The 25,612-nt window shown below is 42.5% G+C and overlaps 1 protein-coding gene across 2 annotated transcripts in view; it reads left to right on the top strand.

Annotated features, from left to right (window-relative positions):
* The window catches only part of GBE1 (1,4-alpha-glucan branching enzyme 1), a 197,282-nt gene that overhangs the window by 91,112 nt on the left and 80,558 nt on the right, over window positions 1-25,612 (top strand). For both annotated transcript variants that reach the window (XM_078388996.1, XM_078388995.1), the window contains exons 4-7: window positions 7,221-7,346; window positions 9,348-9,483; window positions 11,200-11,290; window positions 13,576-13,785. In XM_078388996.1, the coding sequence (XP_078245122.1) occupies window positions 7,221-7,346; window positions 9,348-9,483; window positions 11,200-11,290; window positions 13,576-13,785 (563 nt within the window). The remainder of the gene's footprint in view (window positions 1-7,220; window positions 7,347-9,347; window positions 9,484-11,199; window positions 11,291-13,575; window positions 13,786-25,612) is intronic.

Genomic DNA, 25,612 nt, shown 5'->3' with positions numbered 1-25,612 from the left:
GGGAGGAGCATCAGGGACACCCTTCCCAGATGGGCCAGCCTGCGTTCCCGGGTCGGCCTACCCACTTCTGGCCGTCTTCTCTCGGTGGGTGCAGGGGGAATCCCGAAGACGGTAGCCAGACGCCCCGGCAGCCTTGTCTTTCCCATCTGTGCTGGGGAGTCCCTGGCCAAGAGTGGGGGGAGTACCACGTGATACTGGACGGTATATAGAATGAGGTGGGCAGGCATTGGAAGGCTACTATGGTCAGCTATTTCTATCCTAACTGAAGTGCACTCAGTGTATAAGACGACCTCCCCACTTGGAGGCATGTTTTTAAGGACAAAAAAGTAGTCATATACGCCAGCAAATACAGTATGTATTTTCTCAGTTTGTAAGTAACCTATTTAACATTAAGATTTGACTTCCAATGTTCTGGGCCATAGAGAGAGTTCCTGGGAACTATGAAAGGTCCTTACTAAAAAGGGAAATTGACTGGATCTTGAAACTGAACGCCCTAGTACCTCACGGGGTTAAACAAAGAAATAGACTTTCTCCCATTATTATGATAACATTGCTGGGTTGGTCATCTCACCGCCTTCATCTTTACGTACCTTTAAAGGGTGCCTCCTTTTTCAGTGCTAGCACTTTCAAATGTTTTTGGAGCTGGTATAGACCAAGGGGCAGAGAGTATAAAGAAGCTCTGTATGTGTTTTATATTCTGTCTAGTATATTTTATCATGCCTAATGTGCTCAGTTTAAATGTATGTATTTATGTAAAATCGAGAGTACCAAGCTGTAGATATATTTTTTCAAAAAATGTATATGATTCGATGCCGAAATGTGTTGAGCTTTTTAACTATCCGTTAAGAATACAGAATAAATAACTTTATTCTGTTTTCTATATCCTGAGACTTCATCTCTCATTTATAATCTGGACTTCTGTGGATGTACCAGTTCCTTTTGTTTTGTAAATTCTCTGAAGCAATCATTGAATGGAGAGGAAGTTCATGCCATACCTTCTAAAAATATGAAGGATCTGTGATGAATATGAATAGATCTGTGAAGAAACCACAACAAGCTAAATTTTCATAAGATTCGAAGAAATGTCATGTTCTGAATTCTGCCCATTGTTTGTTGTTTATTTTCAGTACAATGAAGTGATTGAGTGTTGTCCATGTTTTGCAAGCTGTTCATCTTAAGGCTTTGCACCATGACAGTGTCTGTTTAAGTGAGCACTGTGAATTTAAGGCATACTAAGGGATATGCTCTAATGATTGTGAATATATGGAATATAGTTCAATAGTTGATGTGCCTCTCTCTACCTTCCTGTCTGTTACATTAAAGATGATATTAAAACTGGGAATAGTAAGTTGCATTGCGCACTGCAGAAATTTCAGAATGCCTCTGGCCAACAATCCTGCTCCTTCTCCCTTATAGTCAAAGAAGGACATTGCCCTTTTCAGATTTCCTCAAATTGACAAAATGTGCTTCCTCAACATAAAAACCTTGTTCCTGAATAATCATTTCTATTTTATTATTCACTTGCTTCTTCTTAAAGTAGGTTCAATCTTTGAATTATTTTGCCTAGTAACTGTGGTCTGACTTTACTGTGGTATCCATATGGTCTGAGCGGTGTTCTTGTTTCTGTTTCAAAGAGATCCATCTATGACAGTTTGAGTCTTTACTACTAAGAACAAGATTGAACTGCGGTTATGAGTTGATGATAAATTCTGAAGATGCATGCAGTACCTAATAATTTTACACAGTAGCTCTTGGAACACAACAAGAATCTTCTAAAAAACTGAACACAGTACAATACAATTTGATAGAAAAGATTTGTTACAATTTTGTTCTAGCCAGATGGGCAGACCTTCAAAAGCTTTACATCATCCACTGGATGATCTTGCGCATTAGTTTCTACCATGCCCACTCTGTTAAGTACTCCAATTCCTTGGCAAACACGACCACAGTCAGGCCCATCGTAGTCTCCATGGAAACTGGGGGTCTGCCAAGTGTTGAGGGGCACCACTGCCATCCTTTACAAGCTTACATCCATTTTCACTGCAGGGAGACAAAGATTTTTAGTGCATTTCAGGCGTGAGGGCCTATCGCTGTTGTCATGAGATTGAAGGAGAGTGGGACTTGTAGTTGGAGATTAATGGAAAGTGGGATTTGTAGTCAATGAGGAGGAAATAAATAGAGTCTGTTAGGTTTTAAAAGTGAAAGGAGTTGAAGACATGGGAATGTGAGAAAGGCAGAGAGGTTGTTTTTCTTAATTTACAGCCAGGCTGGTGCAGAGTAAAACCTGAGAAGGATGCAAGGACAAGGAGGTCTAGCACAAAGACCCAATACATTATTTTTAAATTGGAATGGAGATAAACCACCTGCATCTCCATAAGAACTGTAGGCAGATCAGACAGTTAGGCTTCTTTGAGTTAATTGGTTTACAGTCGTGAAGAAGGAAGTCTGAGGAATGTAGAAAATGGGTTATGTTTGAGGAGAAGGAGATCATGAAGTGGAAGAGAACTTTTGCCTGAGAGAAGTTCTTAATGGTTTGTGTTATGCAGCTTGAAGGAAAAAGAATGTAAGTAATAGAAGAAGGAAGTGGGGCTAGCCAATCTTAGCCCAGTTTTAGTGTTTGTTATTTTAATGAGAATTAGTTGTTGTATTTAACTATGGTAATCCTTTGAACATGTCTTTATGCTAATACTTGAGCAAAACAAACTGTTTCTATGAAACTATATTTTGTTAATAAAAATAATTATAAAAATCATCACAGAGGATTGGGCCAGTAGCGTTTGGCTAAATCCATAGGATTGGTAAACGCCATTGACTAGCTACCAGAGAAGTCCTAATTAACTGAGGAGCTGTGAGATCTAGGGAATCACAAAGTCCATGTTGCTGTACTTGCAAAGTACTGAGTAAAAATAAAGTGTTCTTTTAAGGTCAGGCTTGATCCAGGCGCAAATGCTACGCACTGCTGGAGGTTGAGGACTTGCCCCAGTGTAAGGTGGTAGGTCTGTGGCCTGCGAAACCCCTGTCTGAAGGACCTATGCTCCTTAGGGAGATTTGGGTGTTATGAATTAATTTTTTTAAACAAGCAGAGGAATAACAGACTGTTGACATAGTCTAGTGGTTTGGGGCTTTTTTCCAGGAAAGAAAATGCTGTATATTATTTGTACTTCTTGATCTAGGCAGGACTTGTGCAAAATATGTAGGATGCAGATACTACAGTATACCAGCTGTTCAGCATAATAGGAACTGTCAAGCAGCAAGGGAAAACAAGAAAAGTGTAAAGCTTCAGATTTGGGTTTGTCAAAGTCAAATGTCCCAATACTTGGCAACACTACCAAATCATCTGGTTTGCAAAATGAGCTTTCTTCCTTATAAGAAGATTCCTGTATAGGCAGGGGTTTCTTCCACCTATAATTGAATACATGAATAGACTAGTAATCAGATAATAATACTTGAATAGATGAGAAATGCAACCGTTTTGTTTGGGTGATTTCCCTGGTAGGCTGTGGGAATGCTGTACATGTAATATATCTTGGCTTCAGCAAAGCCCTTCATAAATTGCCCCATGATATTCTGATTAGCCAGCTAACTAGGTGTGGGCCGGATAGCCCAAGTGTCAGGTGGATATACATTTGGTTACAGAATCATGCTCAGAGAGTGCTTATCAATTGCTCCATCTGAAACTGGGAGGGAGGTGACAACTGGAGTCCCTCAAGGCTGCTGGGCCGGGTGTTATTCAATATTTTTGTTAATGTCTTGAATGAGGGAGTGCAAGGAATACTTATCAAATTGGCAGAAGATACAAAATTGGGTGAATATGAGCCAATAATGCAGTGTAACTGCAAAAAAGGCCAATGCTATTTTAGGCTGCATTAGCAGAACTATACTCTTCAGATCCTGTGAAGTACTGGTTCCTCTCTATTCAGCACTGGTTAGACCTCATCTTGAGTACTGTGTCTAGTTCTGGGCACCACACTTCAATAAGGATGGCAACAAACTGGAACAGTTTGAGCCTCGTGGCGCAGTGGTTAAAACGCTGTACTGCAAGCTAAAACTGTGCTCACGACCTGGGGTTCAAATCCCAGATAGCCGGCTCAAGGTTGACTCAGCCTTCCATCCTTCCGAGGTCGGTAAAATGAGTACCAGCTTGCTGGGGGCGCAATGTGTAGCCTGTACAATTAAAAATTGTAAACCGCCCGGAGAGTGCTTGTAGCGCTATGGGGCGGTATAGAAGTCCAATAAATAAATAAATAAATAAATAAACAGGTTCATATGATGGCAACAAGGATGATCTGGGGACTGAACACCAAACCCTATGAGGAAAGACTTAAAGAGCTGGGTATGTTTTGCCTTGAGAAAAAGAAGTATCGTGTTTCCCCGATAATAAGACACTGTCTTATTATTTTTGGGGGAAAGAAAAACACCAGAGGGCTTATTTTCAGGGGAGGGCTTATTTTAATGAACATTGACAGCACTCATCTCGCCCTTGTTGGTCCTTCGGAAGCCGGCCGGAGGGTGAGGTGGGCGGGGGGAGGAAGGAATCTCCTGCCACCCCTGCTCGCTATGGGAAGCCGGCAATTCCTCTTGCAGAGCCGGCTGGCTCCTGCTGTTGCTGCTGCTGCTGCTGCTGCTGCTCCCGGGAGCTGGAAGGCTGGCCCGGCCGGTCCGCGCTTTCTCTCAGCCAGGCGCGCCTTTCTTGCCGAGCCCGCGCCCGCCGCCGCCCCGCCTGCCCTCGCCTGCCTGCCCTCCTTTCGCTGCCTGGTAATGGGACGGCGTGGCGCGAAAATCAATCTCAATAGGGCTTATTTTCAGGGAGGGCTTATTTTAGAGGAATGTTACACAGTAAGGGGAGGGCTTATTTTCGGGATAGATCTTATCGGGGAAACACGGTATATGGGGAGATATGATAGCCCTTTTCAAATTGTCATATAGAGGAGGGGCATCACAAAGTGCAATAATGCACGTAATAATGGCTTCAAATTAAAGGAAGCCAGATTTTGGCTGAATATCAGGAAAAACTTCCTAACTATGTATTAGAGCATTATGACAATGGAACTAATTACAGTGGACCCTTGACTTACAGACGGCTTGACTTACAGACTTTTTGAGTTACAGACGTCTCTGGCCGCAAAATTTAGGTTTGACTTGCAGACTGAGATTTGATTTACAGACCAGAAAAAATGGAACAAAAATGGCCTGTTACGGGTTTTCAATACACTGTAGGTCAATGGAGACTTGACTTACAGACTTTTTGACTTGAGAACCGCCTTTCAATACGGATTAAGTTCTCAAGTCAAGACCCCACTGTATCTCTGGAGATGGTGAACAATCCAACATTGGAAGCATTCAAGAAAAAAATTGATCACCATCTTTCATATCTCCTTTGATTTAGATCCCCTGCACAGAACAGGGGTTTGGACTCACTGGCCTTCTAGGCTCCTTCCAATTCAATTATATTATGATTCTGTTATTCTAATTGTATTTGTCTTAAGATGTTGCCTTTTCTCAAGACTTAGTCTTGCGAAATGTTCCAATAAGCAAGTGAGGTGAGGCTGTTGTCTACTTATTTAACTACATTGCATTTTAAAATGTAACTTAAAATGTAATTATATAACTTATAAAATATAATTTTTATATTTCATTTAGGGCTTCATCTTTTGTGCTGTCTTTAGACAATGAAATGGTTTGTGTGTGATGGGGGAAAGGAGATAACTAAAACAAGTATTATCAGAGAGGTACAGATTCCCAAAATGATCTCTCCAAACTGTGCAGTGGACAGAGAGATTACAAAAGAGGTTCAGTCTAAGTAAATGTAAAATGATGTCCTATGGCTAAATAAGGATAAATTAATTGAAGCATCACATTCATATGGATGGGATGTGAAGCGGCAATAATTAGCTAGGAAAACAATCTTATTATGGTAGATGTCTTGATAAAATTGTACATGATATGAAGATAATTGATAGAATGGAACCTTTCTCCCTGTCTTGTAATACTATTCGTGTTATGTGTCATCAAGTTGGAACTGATTTATAGCAACCCTACCTAATAGGGCTTTCAATATAAGTGTAATATTTAAGGATTGGTTTTACCAGTTTCACTCCCTCAGAATCGTATCCCATCACTCTATACACTATATCACACTAGAAATTCTCTGCAGGCCAGTTTAATTCACTCAGATTACCTACTATGAGATACACCGTTATTACATCAATGCTTGCTCATCTTGTCTGTTTGTTCTAGTTTATTTATTTTTCTTAATTCACTACAATACTTTCATTGCACAGCATTGCAGTCTGTTAGCTAATGAACTAGGTCTTGTTAACATATAGCTTGCGACAAGCTTACCTGGTGGAGTTCCCTGCCTCACCCCAGTTTAGATTCTTTAAGATTATTAAAGAAGGCTTGCTTGGCTGTATAACAATCTGTATCTGGTGGTAACCCAGAATGAACTTTTCCCGCCTATTGGAGCGCTCTTCTTGTGTAACTGTGGTGTATTTAAGGCTGCCTCTTAAAAGCTATATGATAACCAAGACTTTCTTTGTTGTTGTAGTTGTTGTTTTGCTGGAATCCTGTTGCCACATAGAAGAGGTAAGTGGCATAAAGTTCAGTCACTTTTAACTAGCAAGAAATGAGTGTCTTTTGGGATTCATTGGAACACATGTACCCACTGGCTTGGCACACACTTGAGAATCCCATTGGGGACTCCTTAATTGCCAACTTGAAGTGACTGAATGTTATGCCATTTACCTTCTGCATGCATAATTAAGCAACAGGATTTCAGTCATTGTGATGGATTGTTTTGATCAGGTTTTTTTTCTTTGAATATTTCAGCTGATAAGGGCATTTATAGTATGTTTGATAGTTATATATGACCCTGCAAGATTATGGTAATGTAGTCAATAAATTTACTGAACGAATATATTAATTTATGAATGCAGCTGAACTCAGTTGTAGGTTCCTTCTTTCAGTAACAGTGAGTAGTACAAAACACTTAATGAATGTTGTGTATGTTTGTTGTCGGTTACCTCAGCCCACAGTAGTGGCTGCTGTCTGTCAAAACTGAATGAACATTCAAGATGATGGTGCAATTGTTACTTGTTTTTGAACTATAAAATGTTATTAGGAGGGATAAAATGTGAGACTGTTGCTTTTAGTGGCACCTATATGTGAACACTAATAACTAATCACAACTTTGTTCTTTCTTTCACTCTTGATTTTTGTAGCTTGTGATAGAAACTCAAAACGGAGAGATTCTTTATCGCATTTCTCCTTGGGCAAGATATGTAGTTCGTGAGGATGCCAATATCAACTATGACTGGGTGTTCTGGGACCCACCCCTTCCGTATAGAGTAAGCAGTTTAAACATGTTTGAAATGTAAAATGGGATGAAGTGTTAGTGTTACCCAGTTCTTTCTAAATTGTATTTCCTGTGTTTTCGGTTGGACTAAAAAAAGACCATTCTATTCATGTTTCATTGAGTTTCTTCTTCAATATTTACAAAGACTTTCTCAGTTGTTTGGTATAATATATAGCTTATTAGAAGGAGATAACGTGTTCCTTTTAGTGTACAGTTAAAAATGATACAAAAATATCTCTCTGTCACCCACGTGGTGCATTTGAGGGCTTCCATGACTGCCTCCATAAAATTCTGGAGGAAAATATTTGTGAAAAAATGGACTAATGCCTAATATAATCCTTAGAATGAAATCAAGTTGAAATATAATGCTTGTATAATATTTGGAGTATGGTTCTATTTTCAAAGTAATCATATGGGGTCTCAGTAGAACCCTTCTGGCCTAAAGCCAATGAACAACATCTGGTTTCAAAGCTGCTTCCATCAGCACAATTGTGAGAAGGAGAGCTCCCCTTTCCATAACAGTATTTTGTGCGCCCTATACTCTTGATCGGAACCCTCAAGAGACAGTTTGTGGACACACCATGGGTACGTGGGGAGGAGAGAGAGACAGTTTGTGGACAGCACTATGGGTGCATGGGAAGGAAAAGGAAAACATTGCCTCGTAGACAATAGAAAAACCATGAAAGCAACTGAACTCTAATCATTGTTTTTCTAGAGTCTAGGCTTCTAGGGAAATGTATCCTCGAAGGCTTTCACGCCTTCACTTTTCACTTCTAGGAAAACTTAATTCCTATTTTTGTGTTACTTCTTACATATTTTAGTTAATGTGTCTATGTTATAGATTGAATGTGCAACCAATATAGGTCAACCAGAAGAAAAGTACAGTATTTGTAAAACTGACATAGCAATAGATAGCAGAGTATCCATACTAGTATTGCAAAACACCCATCTCCTTTCAAAACCAGTAACTAAAAAGTCACTAACTTATTAGAGAAGTTTCTATGCTTTGTCTATCGTTCTGTAATCTCACAGCTTCTGTGAGCTTTGACATTCCAGCACATTCCACATTATAGTAATCCATACTTGTATGGCAGGCATTACAGAATTACCCAAGTTCATTACAATTGTATTTTTTTTCCCTGCAGTCAAGAGATGGGTTAGTAATTCATGATGTTCTTTCTGCTCTATAAGCTCAATAAAATAACCTTTGGATTTAATGAGCGGAAGCATGGATGAGAAAGTTTGGGGTGGAGGATGTACAACAGTTTTAGAGGGTAATGTTCCTTGCAGACAACACTAATGAAACTGATAAATATGGATTGACATACTTCAAAACATGTGCAGATTTTTTAGCCTTCTTCAAATCCCTACATTTCCCTAAAAGCAGCTATGCTTCTTTAGTGAGGAAATTGACGATGGCAGAAATGACCAGTTTTTCTTCCCTTGCTTGTTTATAGGGAAACACTTTTTGCGCATTTCTCTGCTGTTTGTGTCTCTCTACATGTTAATGATGAAGTTCAAGGGAATTGTCTAGTTCTCCTATGTTATCATATGGCAGAGACTTCATAGCATACCAAGGTTGCTTGGTAGTCACATCAACATGGAAACAGATTTTCTGTGGGGAGAGATTTTTGAGAAACACTGGTTTAATTGAACAGCAGCAGTATAAAGAGAAAACACTCCTCTGGTTTTATGTGACAGTCATTGGACAAAATGAACATATACATCTAGCTGAATATCTGGTCATTGCTGCTGAATTTCTGGTCATTGCTGCTGAATGGTCATTGCTGAAGAGAAGCTGTAAAAGCCAAATCAAGATTGGAGGCAGATTCCTTTCCAATAAAAAAATTGATGTGATTTTTTAAATATAATGGTTATATTCTTTTAAACTGCATATGCTTTTTCAGATTTTAACACAGTTTACTACTTCTTGAATAATATAATGGGTGGCTTCTCACATTTTTATTCTCAAACTGTTTTCCCGTTTGTATAGAGGAGACATCCTATTCCTAAGAAGCCGAAAAGCTTAAGGATCTATGAATCTCATGTGGGAATTGCTTCCCCTGAAGGGAAAATAGCTTCATATAAAAACTTCACACACAATGTACTTCCGAAAGTCAAGGATCTTGGTATGTAATATCTAAGGCTTCTTCTGAGATAAATTTTTAATGAGCCCTGTGCTTTTATTAGAAGAGCTCATTTTGAGGGTCTGTGGATTGTATCTTGTGTTGATATTTAATGCATCATAGCAATGTATTTTTGTGTACAGAACATTTACTGAAATAATGCCTCTCTTTAAATTTTTTCAAATGGTCAGAAACCCAGACGCAAACGAATGCTTTTCATAGTGTTTAGATCATTATTTGTGCAGTACAATATATTGAAATAACACTCTTGTATCTATTTATTAATCTAGTTGCGTGCCACCATAGTGTCACAAATAGAGTAGGCAATGTTTTTCTTGGCTTTTAGAGAGTAAGCAGGATTATTTTTGTTATAGTGTTTTAGACATTAACGGATTAGTTGCCATGGGGAAAAAAATGAAAATGGCCGCGTACAAACTATCTGATTCCGTACATTAAAAGTTTATGTCATTCTGCCTGAAGACTTATTAAACTACAAAAATGTTCAAAGAATGTTTGTGGAGGCAAGTTTTAACATTTTATTCACTGCTACTATAAAATATGGTTTATATCTGATGCCCAGTAGGACAAAATAGACAGTTGGGTGTTGAAGGAAAGAAGAAGCATAGTAACGACAGCAAAAATAGTATTGAAAATTGTTTAGTCACTATGGGCTTAATTGTGAAAAATTATAAAGCAATTTTGCTGAATTAAAAAAATAGCTAGAATCAGAAGAATGTCACAGTTCAGTGTACCAATGTATCAAGAGCAACTCTGTGATTGCAACCTAAGTTGATGTCATGCACCTCTTAATTCTTATTTGATTTGTTGTGTCAGAAGGAAAATATTGAAATCACAGCTGACTTACATCAACACTGGTGAAGTTAAATGTTTTAATGTTTTAACTGGCAGGTTAAATGTTATGCCAAAATTTTTAGTTAAAGCTAAGAATCAGGTGGAAACTCTCCTGCCCAGACTTTCAAAACAGATCTGAAGGTTATCCTTTCCTATAATCCTTGCATTTGTTTGCTGACATAAAAGTTAGCTTAGTAAAAGATTTGTTTTAAGTGCTGGAGGTTTCATCATTAAACTGTACTTTTCCCTTCAGATTGCCTTCATTTAATATCACAGAAAAACATTTTGGGTTGGATAAGGGACAAAAAGAAAGGTTTTTATTTTTCTTTGGTCGCCAGCTCCTTCAGTAAGCTTCAAAGTAAAATTCCATTGCTTTAATGTTCGTTCTTTTAGAGAGATTCCTTGAGGGAAATGAATTTGGAGAAAAATATGTTAACGATTAGATGGAAATTGAGTATGTTTGAAACATTAAGGAAAGCTCAAGGTTTAATATGTGTATAGTCAGTTACTCTTTTCCCTTTTATGATCAACACTGTAAATATCAAAAGTGCAGTTGAAGTTCAGGACATGTAGATTGGGATAGTTAATATTCTGGAGTTGAATTATGACTGTATTTGCATATCACATATTTCTTCCTAAAAGGCTAATGTTTGAGTGCACTTAGGGGATCACTTGAGAAACCGGCCTTCAAAGGATAGATGGGGAGGTCATTTTTCCCTTGGGTTTTATTTTGGTAGGTTTGCTAATCATTTATTTTATAAATGATCTTACTAATGTAGCGTGTCTCATAGATAAAGGTATTTTTTATTGGTTTGAGCAAGCCTGCCACAACCATCAAGTGGTGTTTTCTTCTTTGTTTCAAAACAGGATATAACTGTATTCAGTTAATGGCAGTGATGGAACATGCTTATTATGCCAGTTTTGGTTATCAGATTACAAGCTTTTTTGCTGCATCAAGGTATGTTAGAGTGCTTTCATTTTGTAATATCTTCTTTTCTCTTTCATTGCACTGATCATTTAAACCAGTGGTGTTGCACTGATCATTTAAACCAGGGGTGTCCAATCTTTCACCTTCCCTGGGCCGCACTAGAAGATGAAAATTTGGTTTGGGCCGCACATACATTTGGTTTGGGCTGCTTGAGGGGGTCAGCCCTATCCGTCCTCCGCAGCCCCGCTCCAAGCGCGCTTACTGGCAGCTGCGATCTCAGAGGGCAGAGGCTGCCAGCTTCGACTCCGGCAGCTTTATGGGGCTGGGAGGGGCTCCACCTATTGATGGGGACAGCGCAATGCAGTCACGCAGCCCCACTGACCTCTCCCACTCCTTCATTCCCTCTCTCCCCCTCTAGTGGTGTGACGTGCCCCGGCCGCAAGCACCGGCAGTGTAACTTGAAACTTTGGAATGTCTTTAAAAATAAAAAAAATTGCACTGGGCCACATTATGAGCTGACCTGGCCGCATGCAGCCCTTGGGCCGCGGGTTGGACAAGCCTGATTTAAAATGACTTGTTAAACCCCTTGTGTTGGTGCAATACTGAGTGGACAGCATCCCACATCTGTTAAAAATATTTAGAATCTATTGTACTTGTTTCTTTTAACGCAAACATTAGAGATCTGATGTTGTGCATTGGGTAAAAGTGGTATTTAATCATTTTTTTAGGGAAAAATATCCACCCAATTGCAAACCCTTTAAATTTTACAGTACAGCTATGGATGAATGCAGGGGAAAATGACTTCTGTGTTGAGTCCCAATTACTTCCTATAAAGCTGCTGTTTACCAACATGCATGTTATGGTTGCACACAGCTAGGCATCACACTGTGAGTTCTGTTAAATAAATGAATAAATGACTTTCTCATTTATAGCCTAGTTGCATATATATTTGCAACTTCATTTGTTTTGATTTTGGGACAGTGTACATGAAAATCAGCAGCCAATTTGTATGTGGGTGGGTGGCTTTAGATCACACAGCTTCTGAATAACCAAATAATAGAGATATGATGGCTTTGTTGCATCAGATGAGAGGGGACAGGTGGGAGATGGAGCAGGAGAATGAAAAATATATTCAGGATATATGGGAAACATGTGACCCTCTACATTTTGTTGATCTGCAGTTGTCAGGCCTAGCCAGATTGCCTGACCATGTTAGAAGCTTTAAAAATACAGTGCCTTTTACATTAGGTAGAAACATTTAGTTGCTGTGCTTCTTTTTTCCAGTATTAGACTGGAATCTGCCATGTAACTTAGATGAGATATTTCTTCTGTAACCAATGGAGTGCTTCTCATTTGCAATCCAGATTATCTTGCTACATTGTAGAGATTACATCACATTATATTTGTGGTTATGTGGAACTACATACTGCTATAGGTACAATTTCTCTTAATACCATTTTGTGCTACAGTTCCACTTCTAGATTTATTTAACATTGCAATCAAGACTCTTATGCTTCTGAATTGCAGAACATTCTGAAAACTAGTTAGAATGTGAACTGAGATATAATTTCCTCCTGAAATGACTGCTAAGTGATGCAAATTAAAATTTCAGTCCTTCATTTCTAAGGTATTTTTATTATGCCAAGTGCTTTACAGCCTATATCTCATGTATGCTCACAGTATCTACGTGAGATAGACTGACTTTCATTTTCATACACCTGAGGCAAGACTTAGTTACTTGTTTAAAGCTTCTTGTCCAGTGTCTTCTTTCACCCTCTTTCTCTCAGTATTCACACATGTGCCATCACAAGGAAAAAAGAAAGTAGAAGGTAGCTCATACTTCAGGTTATACTCTGTCAGGCAAAAGAAGAAAAAACAATGGAACAATTCAGTTCAAGAGACAGAAATGTTGTGGTATCTTAACAACTGCTATATTTTAATGTGAGCTTTTCATGGATCAAGTCCACTTGCTCGGGCATGCCTTGAACTATGAAATCTCACAATAAAATCTAGTAGTTAAGCCTTTAAATGCCACATCTCTCTCTCTCTCTCTCTCTCTCTCTCTCTCTTCGACAGACTAACATGGCTACTTATTCAAAAGTTGTACTCTGTGAATCACACTATAATTGACCCTGCTGATTGGCAGTCACTTTTTAAATGTTATCATAGTCTTTATATTCTACCCTAAAATGGTAGAAATCTTACACATACAAATTGTACTTCTTACCCCTTTACATAATATGGTAAAGCATGGGGGAAGGGGATCACAATGTGAATTTTGACAATCAGTAATTTTAAATGTTCATACATTTTAGCCGTTATGGACCTCCAGATGACTTGAAGGAACTGATAGATGTTGCCCACTCAATGGGAATCACAGTCCTCTTGGATGTCGTACATAGTCATGCCTCGAAGAATTCTGAAGATGGACTGAACAAATTTGATGGAACAGATGCTGGCTTCTTCCACTCTGGTCCTAGAGGGACACATACACTATGGGATAGTCGACTTTTCAACTATGCAGAGTAGGTATAAATCACTTGGGAGAGGTGCCAAACTTTTTATGCTGAAAAAATATGACTAACATCATTGTACATTAAAATAGTTGCAGATGAGAGATATTTTTATAGCAACTGTATGCAGGTACCTTTATTATCATGCTTTTTGCAAGCCCACATTTTCAGCTGAGCTGTCACCTCCCATTTCCTCACATTTATACAGCTTCCTTATATTAGTTCATGAACACAGACGGCAGGCAGTATACTGTGTTGTGTGTGTGTCATATAAGTCTAATTTGAATGTCACTGAAACGGGTAGCCTAAATACCAGAGGAAGGATAACATAGTATCCTGGCTCCCGCCATCATTCTTCTAATATAGAAGGTGACTTTCTGAAGAGGAAATAATGGTTTTGTAGCATTCAAAATTTTATGGAGTACATCCATTGGTGCAAGTGTGTCATGTGTGCATTGGAGTGCACATTGGGGGCCTCCTGCTATATTATATTGCAGTGTTTGCCTATTTGAGATTCTGAGAACCAGCCCTTGGAAGGCACACTTATAATTACTCAGTGTTACTTTCGCAGAAATCGTTTAATCCTATGACTGTAATTGCCACAAAAATAAAACAATTCCAGCCAGTATCATAAGAATCTGAGTGATTATGGAGCAAGAAACCCTTGTATTGGCATGCATGTAGAAAAAGTTTCATACCTTAAATGAGTACCTGGATCTATAAAAGATATGTCTGCTTACTGAGGAATTTTAGTTCAATTTTTAAAAAATCAATTTGTTCTTTGTAGTGGTCTCTGTGAATGCACACAAATGGGTTATCCTGCGCCTGCGCAGGAATGTCCGGAAAATTCTAGAGCTTAAGATAAAAGAGTCAATTAGCTCCCCCCCCGCGGGGTATATAAGCCCCCCCATCTTCCTTTCAGTTCCTCTTTTTCTGCCGTTCTTGTAGGACGTAGGAAGAGCAGAGCTATTGACCGTTAAGTACTTAGCTAGCTAGCTACCCTTTTTCTTGCTTATTTATTTACTTTCTTTTACTTTAACGGTTATTTGACAGAACCTGCTATATTTGAGTTGTTTATCTCTGTTCTGTCGCGTTTTCCCCCCCAATCTAGGGATCCCCTTTTTTTCCTTTTGTTTATGGCCCCTCGGGGCTTCAAGCAGTGTGTCGTCTGCTCCCAGAAAATTCCTTTATCACAGACATGATAAATGCTTGTTTTGTCTTGGAGAATCACATCAAGATCAGTCTTGCACTGCTTGCAAAGGATTTTCAAAGCAAGCAATTAAGGCACCAAAGATTTCGATCTTTCCTTTATGAAAAGACTGTCTCCAAATATGGAAAGCGCGTTCCTCACAGCACTGTCCCCGCCGCGTGCTGAGGCCTCTAGACAAAACTCTCCAGCAGACCAACCGCTGCTTACCATTTCTGTGCCAGTTAAGGGTAAGGACGCTTCCAAACCATCAAAAGCCAAACTGCCTTCTCACCCTGCAAAAAAGAAGGCCATCGATAAGCCTAAGACAGCGAAGAAACCGGCCAAGTTGCCTGTTGTGCCTCCTCCCGCTCCTTCGATATTGCTCGAGGAGTCTTCGAGGGAAGCAATTGGACTCTCTGATGCAGAGGAGCACATTCCTTTAGCCCAGATGGCTCAGGACAATATGTGCATGTTGCCAAACTCGGGCCGATTTGAGGCTGAGCCAGATGCCAGCCGGGCCATTGCCCATACAAGCCCTCAATACTCAGGGCGGGCTGATACCGAGTCTCCATCTGAACAGGAGTCTGGTCATGAAAACCCTAGGAAGTGTACCGCAAAGCGCCAGCCTCGGGATTGTGGTGATGGGTACCGTCCGCAAGGACCACCGCAGTTTGGCCCCCCTTTTAATGCTCCGTTCCAACCGTATCCGTACCAGGGCTACACCTATCAGTCGGAGCTTCAGGCGCAAGTACCGTGGCACCATACCATGGTTCCTTCTATCCCATGTCAGCCACATACTCAACAGGACTTTTCTACGCCTCAAGCGCCATCTCGCAAGAGGCAATTTCCTACAGTACCTACAGAACTTCCAAAGCGTGCTAAGTACAGTGGTGGACACTCTTCGGTTCGAGCCACGATGCTTTACTCCGGTCCTGATGTCCACGATACCATACCCTTCTCCCAGTCCACCCAATCAGATGTGGAGATGGCACCAGAAGACACAGTACCAAGGCGTTCTCCTTTTATTTCCTCACAGTCATCTAATCCATCTACAGTGTCCACAGACTCTGACGCCGCTGATACTGACGCCCAGGGCTCGTCATCTCAGCCCTCGTCAGAGGACTTCTCGTCCTATGCACAGCTTATTATGCGGATGGCAGCACCTCTGCAGCTCGATGCGCAAATCCCTCAACAAGAATGAGACCTTGATTTTCACGATATGGAGCAGGATAAAACTTCTCCTAGCCTCAGTCTCATTCCTGCTCTGTTTGAGCTGGTAAAATCTTCTTGGGACAAACCTTCTACACTGGTACAGGTGCCATGTAAGCTTGAGCACCACTATAAGACTCATGGTTTGGACTCTGACTTTCTGGCCAAGCATCCTTCACCTAATTCCATTGTGGTTGAGACTACTCAATATAAATCCCGTACCAGATCATCAGTTTGTTGACAAAGACGGAAAGAAATCAGACACTTTTGGAAAGAAGCTGTATTTGTTTGCCGCAATGTTGGTTAAAATTGCTAACTATCAGGCCGCCATGGGCGCATATCAGAAGCACTTGTGGGACAAGATAGTTCCAGTGCTGCAATCATTACCTGATCCCTCAAGGTTTATGAAACCCTCAACGTTTATGAAGAGGCTAACACCCTTACCAGGCAACAGCGATTTGCTGCAAAACACACAGCTGACATCGCTTCCAAATCCATGCTGACTGCCATTGCTGTTAGACGCCACGCCTGGCTTAGAACAGCCAACATCCTTGAAGACACCAAGACCAAAATCGAGGAACTTCCCTTCGATGCGGTGAGGCTGTTCAACTCTAAAACTGATAAAGCTATGGACAATATCCATAAGATGAGAAAGACAGCGAAATCCTACGTACCATACCAGCCATATATGTACCACAAGCTATCCTACAAAAAGCCACAGTATCAGTCATTACTCAGTACCAGCCCTCTCAGTACAGTAAGCAGCAACAGGACCGCACTTACCAAACTCAGCAGCTTCCTACGCCGCTGTTCAAGCAACAACGCCTTCGTAGCCCTGAGCAGTCCTTCCGCAAGACCCAGCGTAGGGGTAAGCAATTCTCTTGAATCTCCCTCATATACAAGATTGTCCCCATTCCTACAAGAATGGAAAAACATCACTACCGATAAGTGGGTCCTTAGTATCATTCAACATGGATACAGGATAGAATTTTTTGCATTCCTCCGCCAAATTCAATTAGACCTACTCACTTTTCCATGCCACTGCATTTGGAAATCTCATCTCTGTTATCCAAAGAGGCCATAATCCAAATTCCATCTGACAGTACCAATGGATATTTCTCCCATTATTTTGCAGTCCCTAAGAATGCATAAGGCGGGAGCATAAGGCCCATCATGGACTTAAGAGACCTCAACTGGTACATACTTCATAAGAAATTCCGTATACTCACCCTTGACTCCATTCTTCCCCTCTTGTCTCAGGGAAACTGGTTCATCACCATCGATTTGCAAGATGCGTATTTCCATATCTCCATCCACCATCTCATCAAAAATTCCTCTGGTTCCGGTTCTACAACGATACCTTCCAATTCACTGCCCTACCGTTTGGGCTCTCAACGGCCCCCAGGACATTCACAAAATGCATGGCACCAGTCATCGCGTACCTACGGACCCAACAGATAAAAATCTTTCCTTACATCAACGACTGTCTTTTAGTGGCCCGATTCTATCATGAAGCACTCTCGGCCACAAGATTCAGCCTATCCACCCTGGAAAAATTAGGCCTAAAAATCAATGCAAAAAAGTCCAATCTCATACCTTCTCAAGTAGTCTCCTACATAGGAGCAACCCTGGACTCCGTTCGCACAAGGGCTTTTCTACCATCATAGCGAATTTGAAAGATCAAAGCAGCTGTGAGCAAGCTCAAATCGTGCACTATACTCACAGCGCACTACATTCTTTTTTTTTTTAGAGAGAAACAGAAACCTTTATTGGCATGCTGCATAAATAACATAAAAACACAATAAAATACTGGGGAAAGATTCATTACAGGCAAGAGGAGGTGCCAGGAAATCGTAATTGGAGCCCCTCGTTTTGGGGAAGCATGTTGCGGCGTCTCTGAATAATGGCCTGGACGTATCTAGCAGTGGATAGAGTGACTTCCTTACTAAGGTCACATAGAAGGTATTGTATTTTCCTCAGGTCTGCCCATCCGGAATGAGAGAGGAGAAAAGCTGTCAGATGTGACAGACGGATGTCCTTGTACAGTGTACAGTAAAATAGCATGTGTTGCAGGGATTCAGTCTTTCCCTGGCCACATGGGCAAACTCTCAGTTCTGTTGGTAAGCCCTTGTACCTACCCTGCACTAGACTTGATGGTACTATGTTACATCTAGCGAGGGTGAATGCCCAGCGGTCTTGTGGCTGTTCTAGATGATGTAGGTAACTGGGTCTGCGTCCGAGGGTAAGGGGTAGCTGAAAGTGCAGCGGGGAGCAGACTTTCAGGGCCGCGCTAAACAGCGTTTGCCCTTCTATGTCCAAGACCCTGTTTTTGATGGTTTGGAAGACGCTGGGGGGGGGGAATTGAACCCATTGAGTCTGGTGACAGCCCTAGGGTCTTAATTTTTTTGAGAAATAGGGCCAGGCCTTTGGGTAACAGACTGTCAGCAAGCAGAGCTTGGAGTAGGATGTCCTTGGAAGAAAAAAAGCAAATTTTGACCCAGTATTTTAAGAATCTAAGCCAGGCCCTAGTTTCAATTCTCTGTTGACCGCCTTCAAGACATAGGGCAGCATATGGAACGCAATGGGGGAGGCCTAGGATTTTGTATAGAAATACAGATTGGACTCTCTCCACGGAGCTGTGTAGTGAAGACATCCAGATGGGGACGCCGTATAAGAGCTGTGAGACTGTTTTCGCGTTGAAGATCTGCAGGGCTGCAGGGATGTAGCCGTGGCCCCAGGTGTGATGGAAGCGTAGGATGGCTTGTGCTGAGAGCTTGGCAGACTTAGTTGCTGCCCGTTGGTGAGTTGTCCAGGAGTGTCGGTAGTGGAAGAAGACACCCAGATACTTGAACTCTCTGACCTGCTGGATGGAATTCCCGTGGAAGGACCATGGGAAGGATTTCCAAGCTTTGCCGAAGACTATGATTTTGGTTTTCTCGAAGTTTAGTTGCAGGTTGTTATGTGATAGATAGTCAAGACAGCAGGTAATTAGCCGCTTTAGACCAACCCTTGTACGGGAAAGGAGGACCATGTCGTCCGCGTAGAGTAGGATTGGTATCTGTAAATGACCTAGTTTGGGACTGTGTCCGATGGTATTGCGTAGAAGTGGGGCGAGGTCATTAATAAATAAATTGAACAGGGTAGGAGCCAGGACGCAGCCTTGCTTCACTCCTCTGTTGGCGAGAATGGGATTGGAAAGAGCCCCCTTCGACGAAATTTTTATACGGCATGTGGAGCCTGCATGCAATCTTTGAATTAAGAATAGAAGTCTCCTATCGATGCCCAGCCTAGCCAGCTTTAGCCATAAGATGTCTCTGTTGATAGAATCAAAGGCCCCTTTTAGGTCTAAAAAGGCTGCATAGAGACGGGTGTTGGATTGTGAGGCGTATTTAGAGATCATGTGAGATAAGATCAGGCAGTGATCTAGTGTGGACTTTCCCGCCTTGAAGCCCGCTTGTTCGGGTCCCAGGATGTCTTGATCTAGAAGCCAATCTTGGAGTTGGTGTAGTAGGTGACTGGCGTACATCTTCCCAATAATGTCGAGCAGGCTTATAGGTCTGTAGTTGGTTGGGGATTTCTTGTCGCCCTTCTTGTAAATCGGGATTACTATAGCCTGTGTCCACGTCCTAGGCATCAAACCGGATTCATTGACGGCCGTGAATAAAGCAGCGAGCACCGGCGCCCACCACTCTGTGTATGCCTGGAGCAGTTCCGAAGGGAGGGCGTCGGGGCCTGGGGCCTTTCCAGTTCTGAGTTGGCCTATGAGTTTTGTTATTTGGCTAGATGTGACTGGTGCCCAGTCTGGGAGATCGCAGGGTGGAGGCGAATCAGTTGGCACTGTGGGCTTGCAGCTGTCATGAAAAGTGGCCAGAAAGTGATGTTCCCACGTCTCGGCTGGTATATGAGGGAGGTCCTGTGCGGTCTTCTTAAAGATGAAGGAACCGGAAACCACATCCCAGAATTTTTTGTTGTTGCCTGAATTGATCGCCTCAGCTAGATAGGACCATCGGACCATTGCAGAGCGGAGCTGAAGTTTCTTTAGGGCTGACCTGAGGTGGGTTTTCAGCTCAAAGTACTGGGAGGGGAGCTTAAGGGCCTTAGAGGATCTGTAGTTGTTGTAGATCCTCCTCATGTCCTGCTTCAGGGCGATGCAGTCCTTGTCTAATCTCGGACGTGTGGGCAGGGTCTGTCTTTTCTGAAGTTGTTGGGGGGGCCGCCCAAGGCTAGCTGCTATGAAGTCTATTAAGTTCTCGAATCCTTGGATGAGGTCTTCGGGCTTTGGTGAAGATAGCCAGTTGAGGGAGCCTTGCGGTGTCATCTCTAGATTGATTATTTTTTCAAAGTATTGTTTGGTTCTATAATTCCATTTGATTCTGGGCAGGGTCACTAAGGGCTCCTCAGGGGCCAGGTTGGTCAAGGGTGTCGAGTCTGTGTTGGGAGCAAGACTACAGCATAGGGGGAGATGATCACTGGCTAGAGGCTCACCCGCCCGGAACTCAGTCACACGCGGGAGCAAGGAGATCGGGATCAGAATGTAATCTATTGTACTGGATCCGCGTGGGGAGATGAACGTGAACTCACCCTCGCAATCAGCCTCTGTAAGGCCGTTTAGCCAGATGAGGCCTCGGAGTAGGCAGAGTTGAGCCAGGTGGATCCCCGCGTCGTTGATTTGGTGGTCTTTGGACAGCCTCCCTGAGACATAGGGATGTAAGGGGGAGGCGTCGCTGAATGAGTCCATAAGACGGTTGAAAATGGCCTCACCCTGGCCTACCCTGGCATTGAAGTCCCCTGCCAACAGCAAAGGCATCCCTGGGAACTTGAGCTCGAGATTGTCTAGGGCAGAGCTCAAGGATTCCCATTGGCTAGATCTGTGGGACTTAGAGGATGCTGGAGGCATGTAAACATTGACTACTAGGAGCTCTTGATTCCTGGATTTGAGTTTTATGCCCTGAATTTTGCAGTTGCCGTCAATTGTAAGTATGGAATTTGAGGTTATTAAGTCAGCTACTAATATTGCTAATCCCCCAGATGGGCGGCCCTTTGCCGTGGGCCTTTGTGCTGGAAGAGAGTATACGGCGTATCCAGCTAGGGATATGGGGTGAACTGCCCACGTTTCTTGTAGCAGTATGATGCTAGAGCCTCGAAGTAAGTCACTGAACTCAGGGTCCTGCATTTTACTGTACCATCCCGCCACATTCCAGGAAATCAGTCTTAGATTGGAAGAGGGGGCAATAGAGAGTGAATTGGCAGTGAGTCAATTGGTAGACAACAGTGGGGCGCGTGTCGTTGGATCCAATGGGGTGCACATCGTTGGGTCCGGAGGCAAGCCTTCAGTGTGGGAATCCAACCTGGCTAAGTTGTCTGCGTCCTGAATGTCCGAGGGTTCTGACAAATCCGGCGGAGCCGTGGGGCAGTCATTGGGCTCCTCTGGATTGTGAATATCCACAGTCACTTTAGCTGGATTGAATGGGGAGCAGGCGCACTACATTCAACACGTTCTCAAACTAATGGCATCCACTACTGCGGTGGTACCGTACATTAGACTTGAACTCAGACCCCTTCAATCTTGGTTCATCATTCAGTTCGATCCCATGGCAGACCCGCAGTCCAAGAGGTTGAGAATTCCCTCTCATGTCGCGCAACATCTCGGCTGGTGGTCCAGATCCAGTAACCTGTCACGGGGAAGACCGTTTCACTCCCCTTACCTGTCCATAAAGGTGGTCACCGATGCCAGCCCTTCAGGCTAGGGTGCACACTGCCAGGACCTTCGTGTTCACAGTCTTTGGACCCCAACCCAAAAGACCTGGCACATCAATCAGCTAGAATTGCTAGCAGTCATGAAGGCTTTTCAATCTTTCCTGCCTTGCATCCAGGGTCAGGCAGTACAACTAGTAATGGACAATACCACTGTGATGCACTACATCAACAGACAAGGCGGAATGCGATCAGCGCATCTCCTCCAGCTAACCATCAAGTTTTGGAAATGGTGTTGTTCCCACGACATCTTCCCGCAGGCGATCCACATCGCTTCCAGGGACAATTCTCTGGGGCACCTTCTGAGCAGACTACCTACCAGGATGCACGAATGGACGTTAGACCAGATGGTCTTCCTCGACATTTGCAAACGATGGGGACAGCCCACCCTGGACCTTTTTGCGTCCCATCTCAACACCAAGTGTGCCCGATACTGTTCCAGGGCGGGTATGGACACCGCCTCCCTGGGAGACGGCTTCCTCATACCATGGTCAGGGGAACTGACGTACCTGTACCCTCCAATACCGCTGCTCCTCAGAACTGTGACCAGGATAATGCAGCACGATACAGACGCAATCCTCATCGCTCCTTGATGGCCGAGGCAACCGTGGTTCGCTCACCTGTCAGAAATAGCACAAGATGTGTACCCCTTACCTCAGATACTGACCCTCCTGTCACAGAACAGCGGGGCTCTCCTCCATCCCGATGTTCGGTCACTTCACCTGACGGTGTGGAGGATAACCCCCGCTTCCGCGAGGTGCTAGAACATGCACGAAAGCCCTCTACTTCATGCTTATATGAAGGCAAATGGAAAGCTTTTACCAAGTTTGCCCAAACTGAAGGCTTCAGCACGATACCAGCCTCTCTACGCACGGTACTTACCTTTTTGCTGTATCTCTTTAATATGGGACTTGCTCATTCCACGCTTAAAGTCTACATTTCAGCGATTGTAGTGGACCAACCTCCTCGGTCATACTCCACCAGGCTTTTTTCTGACCCTACACTTAAAAGATTTTAAAAGGTCTCTAAAACATACGACCACCCTCCCAAACCATTGCACCGCAGTGGTCCCTTCCGCTCGTCTTGGAGGCCATTACTAAACCTCCATTTGAACCAATGGGCTACCTGCTCTGAGAAGCTTCTCTCCCTGAAAACAGCATTCCTAGTAGCCATTACCTCAGCCAGACGAGCAAGCGAGATTGCTGCCCTAAGGTCAGACCCTCCGTACCTGCAGATGCACCCAGATAAGGTTACCTTATACATGGACATTTCCTTCCTCCCAAAAGTGGTGTCAGAATTCCATGTCAATCAGCCCATTTTGCTTCCAACTTTTTCCCCGTCTCCAACCACACCGCTGGAGTGTAAACTATATTCTCTCGATGTTAGACGGGCCCTTGCCTTCTATCTACACTGCACCAAGCGTTCTCCGCATCTCTTCTTATGTTACCACGGACCGCACAAAGGTGCTCCTGCTTCCTTGCAGTCAGTATGGTGGTGGATTGTTCAGCTCATTCAGCTGGCCAAGAAACCTCTTCCAGAAGGATTAAAGGCGCATTCCATCAGAACGGTTTCCACTTCGACAGCCCTATTCAAAGGTGTTCAACTGCAGAACATTTACAAAGCAACCACCTGGGCTACCCCTCTGACGTTAGCCAGACATTATCGACTGGACGTCAGAGCTAAAAATGATGTGGCTTTTGGATGGGCGATACTGTCATCCATGATACTGTGACAGCCCTCCTGCCGGTGAGTACAGCTTGCTATTCACCCATTTGTGTGCATTCACAGAAACCACTACGAAGAAAGTTAGGTTACTTACCTGTAACTTTGGTTCTTCTAGTGGTACTCTGTGAATTCACACATCCCTCCCTTCCTCCCCTCTATCCGTCATGGTACCATTCTATGATACCATGCTTATCTAACTTACAGTAACAGCGGATTTAGGGAACTGAAAGGAAGATGGAGGAGGAGGGGCTTATATACCCCTCGGGGGGAGCTAATTGACTCTTTTTTTCCTTAAGCTCTAGAATCTTCCGGATGTTCCTGCACAGGCGCAGGATAACCCATTTGTGTGAATTTACAGAGTACCACTAGAAGAACCAAAGTTACAGGTAAGTAACCTAACTTTTTGTAAAATAGCTAAAACATATTAAAATATAAATATGGTAATCAGAATAATAATGTAATGAAGTCTAAGGCAAAGGAGATTAAAAACAATAAATATAAGCTATATAAAAGGGTATGCAAAGGTCATAAAAGTATATATGCATGAAACAATCATACTTGTAGATAAAAGACGAGTGAGTCAAATTCAGTCCAAGATTCTAATCCTACAGGTGCCAGAACAGAAAAGACTCTGCTTTGTGTTAGTCAAACATGCTTCTGAAGATGGTGAGATGTATAGGAAGTCTTGTGCATAGATCGGGCAAGATCTAATAGAATGAATGGTTAGATCTCTTGGTCCCTACCCAAATATAAAGGGATATAAATAAGGATGAACATTTGAATTGTATCTGCAAGTGAAGTTGGACCCAGCGTAGGTGGATGAAAACTGGAAGTAGTATCATATTGGCACTAGAGCAGTTAGAATGTTTCTAGGAAGCAGTCTAGCTACTGCATTTCATTTCCAAAAATTCACTACATGTCCGTGACATTACACTTTCCACCACACTGAATTTTATTGGGAATGGGTGCAGTGTTTGGATACAGTGCTCTTTGCAGTGTATGCAGGACCCCTTGTCACATGAGCTGGACCCCTTGGCAAACTGCAAGCTAAATAACTTTGGTTAAACCTTGCCATGGACTTAATTCTGATTGTTGGGCACTACTGACTGGAATTTATCCAAGCAAATTATAAAATGCTTTTAAAAAGGGAAAGTCAGTTGTTAAGATTTGTTCCAGTGCAGGTTCCTCTTGTTCATTTTGCAAGTCAGTCATATCTACCTCCACAGCATTCCATTCATTCATTTCCCTTGCTTATTCCCCCCCCCCTGTGATTAGTATGCATTCTGTACCTACTGAGTATTCCTTTTCTTCATTAGATTGGTTCAGCTTTTCCCCTTCCATGTTCTTCCTTTGGTAGTTTTGTACTGGTTGCTCCAAATTTGCTGTAGCATCATGGGACATGTCATTTTGGCTACATCAGCAAGTTTATGTTCCCCAAAACTAGCATTTGTGAATTTTATAATTACAGCTGCACAGTAGTGCAGCCATGTTTTTGTGTAGCAGAGAAAATCAACATTCTACAAGGCAATTCTAAAAATGGCAGATAAAACAATTTTTAAAAACTTTGATACTAAGCTTCAGATCAGCATCAACTAGCACAAATGTAGTAGACAGTCTCCTCTTACTCTGTGCCAAAACTGAGGAGGTTTGGACAAAGAGTTTTTGAGTTATGAGTTTTAAACAGTTCAATGGTGGAGGAACCCCCAACTCTGAGGCTACAGGATCTGGACTAGCTGAGAGCCTAGTAATAGGAACTCGACTCTCTGCCAGACTTAAGCCCCTCCTGGTTAAAGGGAATCAGAGGGCAAAATACAAAGAACACAGATTGTGGACTAGTGCAGTAGTTCTTAAACTTGGGTCTCCAGATCTTCTTGGACTGCAGCTCCCAGAAATCCTGGCTAACACAGCAAGTGGTGAAGTGGGGAATTGCAGTCCAAGAACACCTGGGGACCCCAGTTTGAG

Source organism: Pogona vitticeps, chromosome 3 (genome assembly GCF_051106095.1).
Source record: "Pogona vitticeps strain Pit_001003342236 chromosome 3, PviZW2.1, whole genome shotgun sequence".
Lineage (NCBI taxonomy): Eukaryota > Metazoa > Chordata > Lepidosauria > Squamata > Agamidae > Pogona > Pogona vitticeps.
This window is presented reverse-complemented; position numbering and strand designations above follow the sequence as displayed.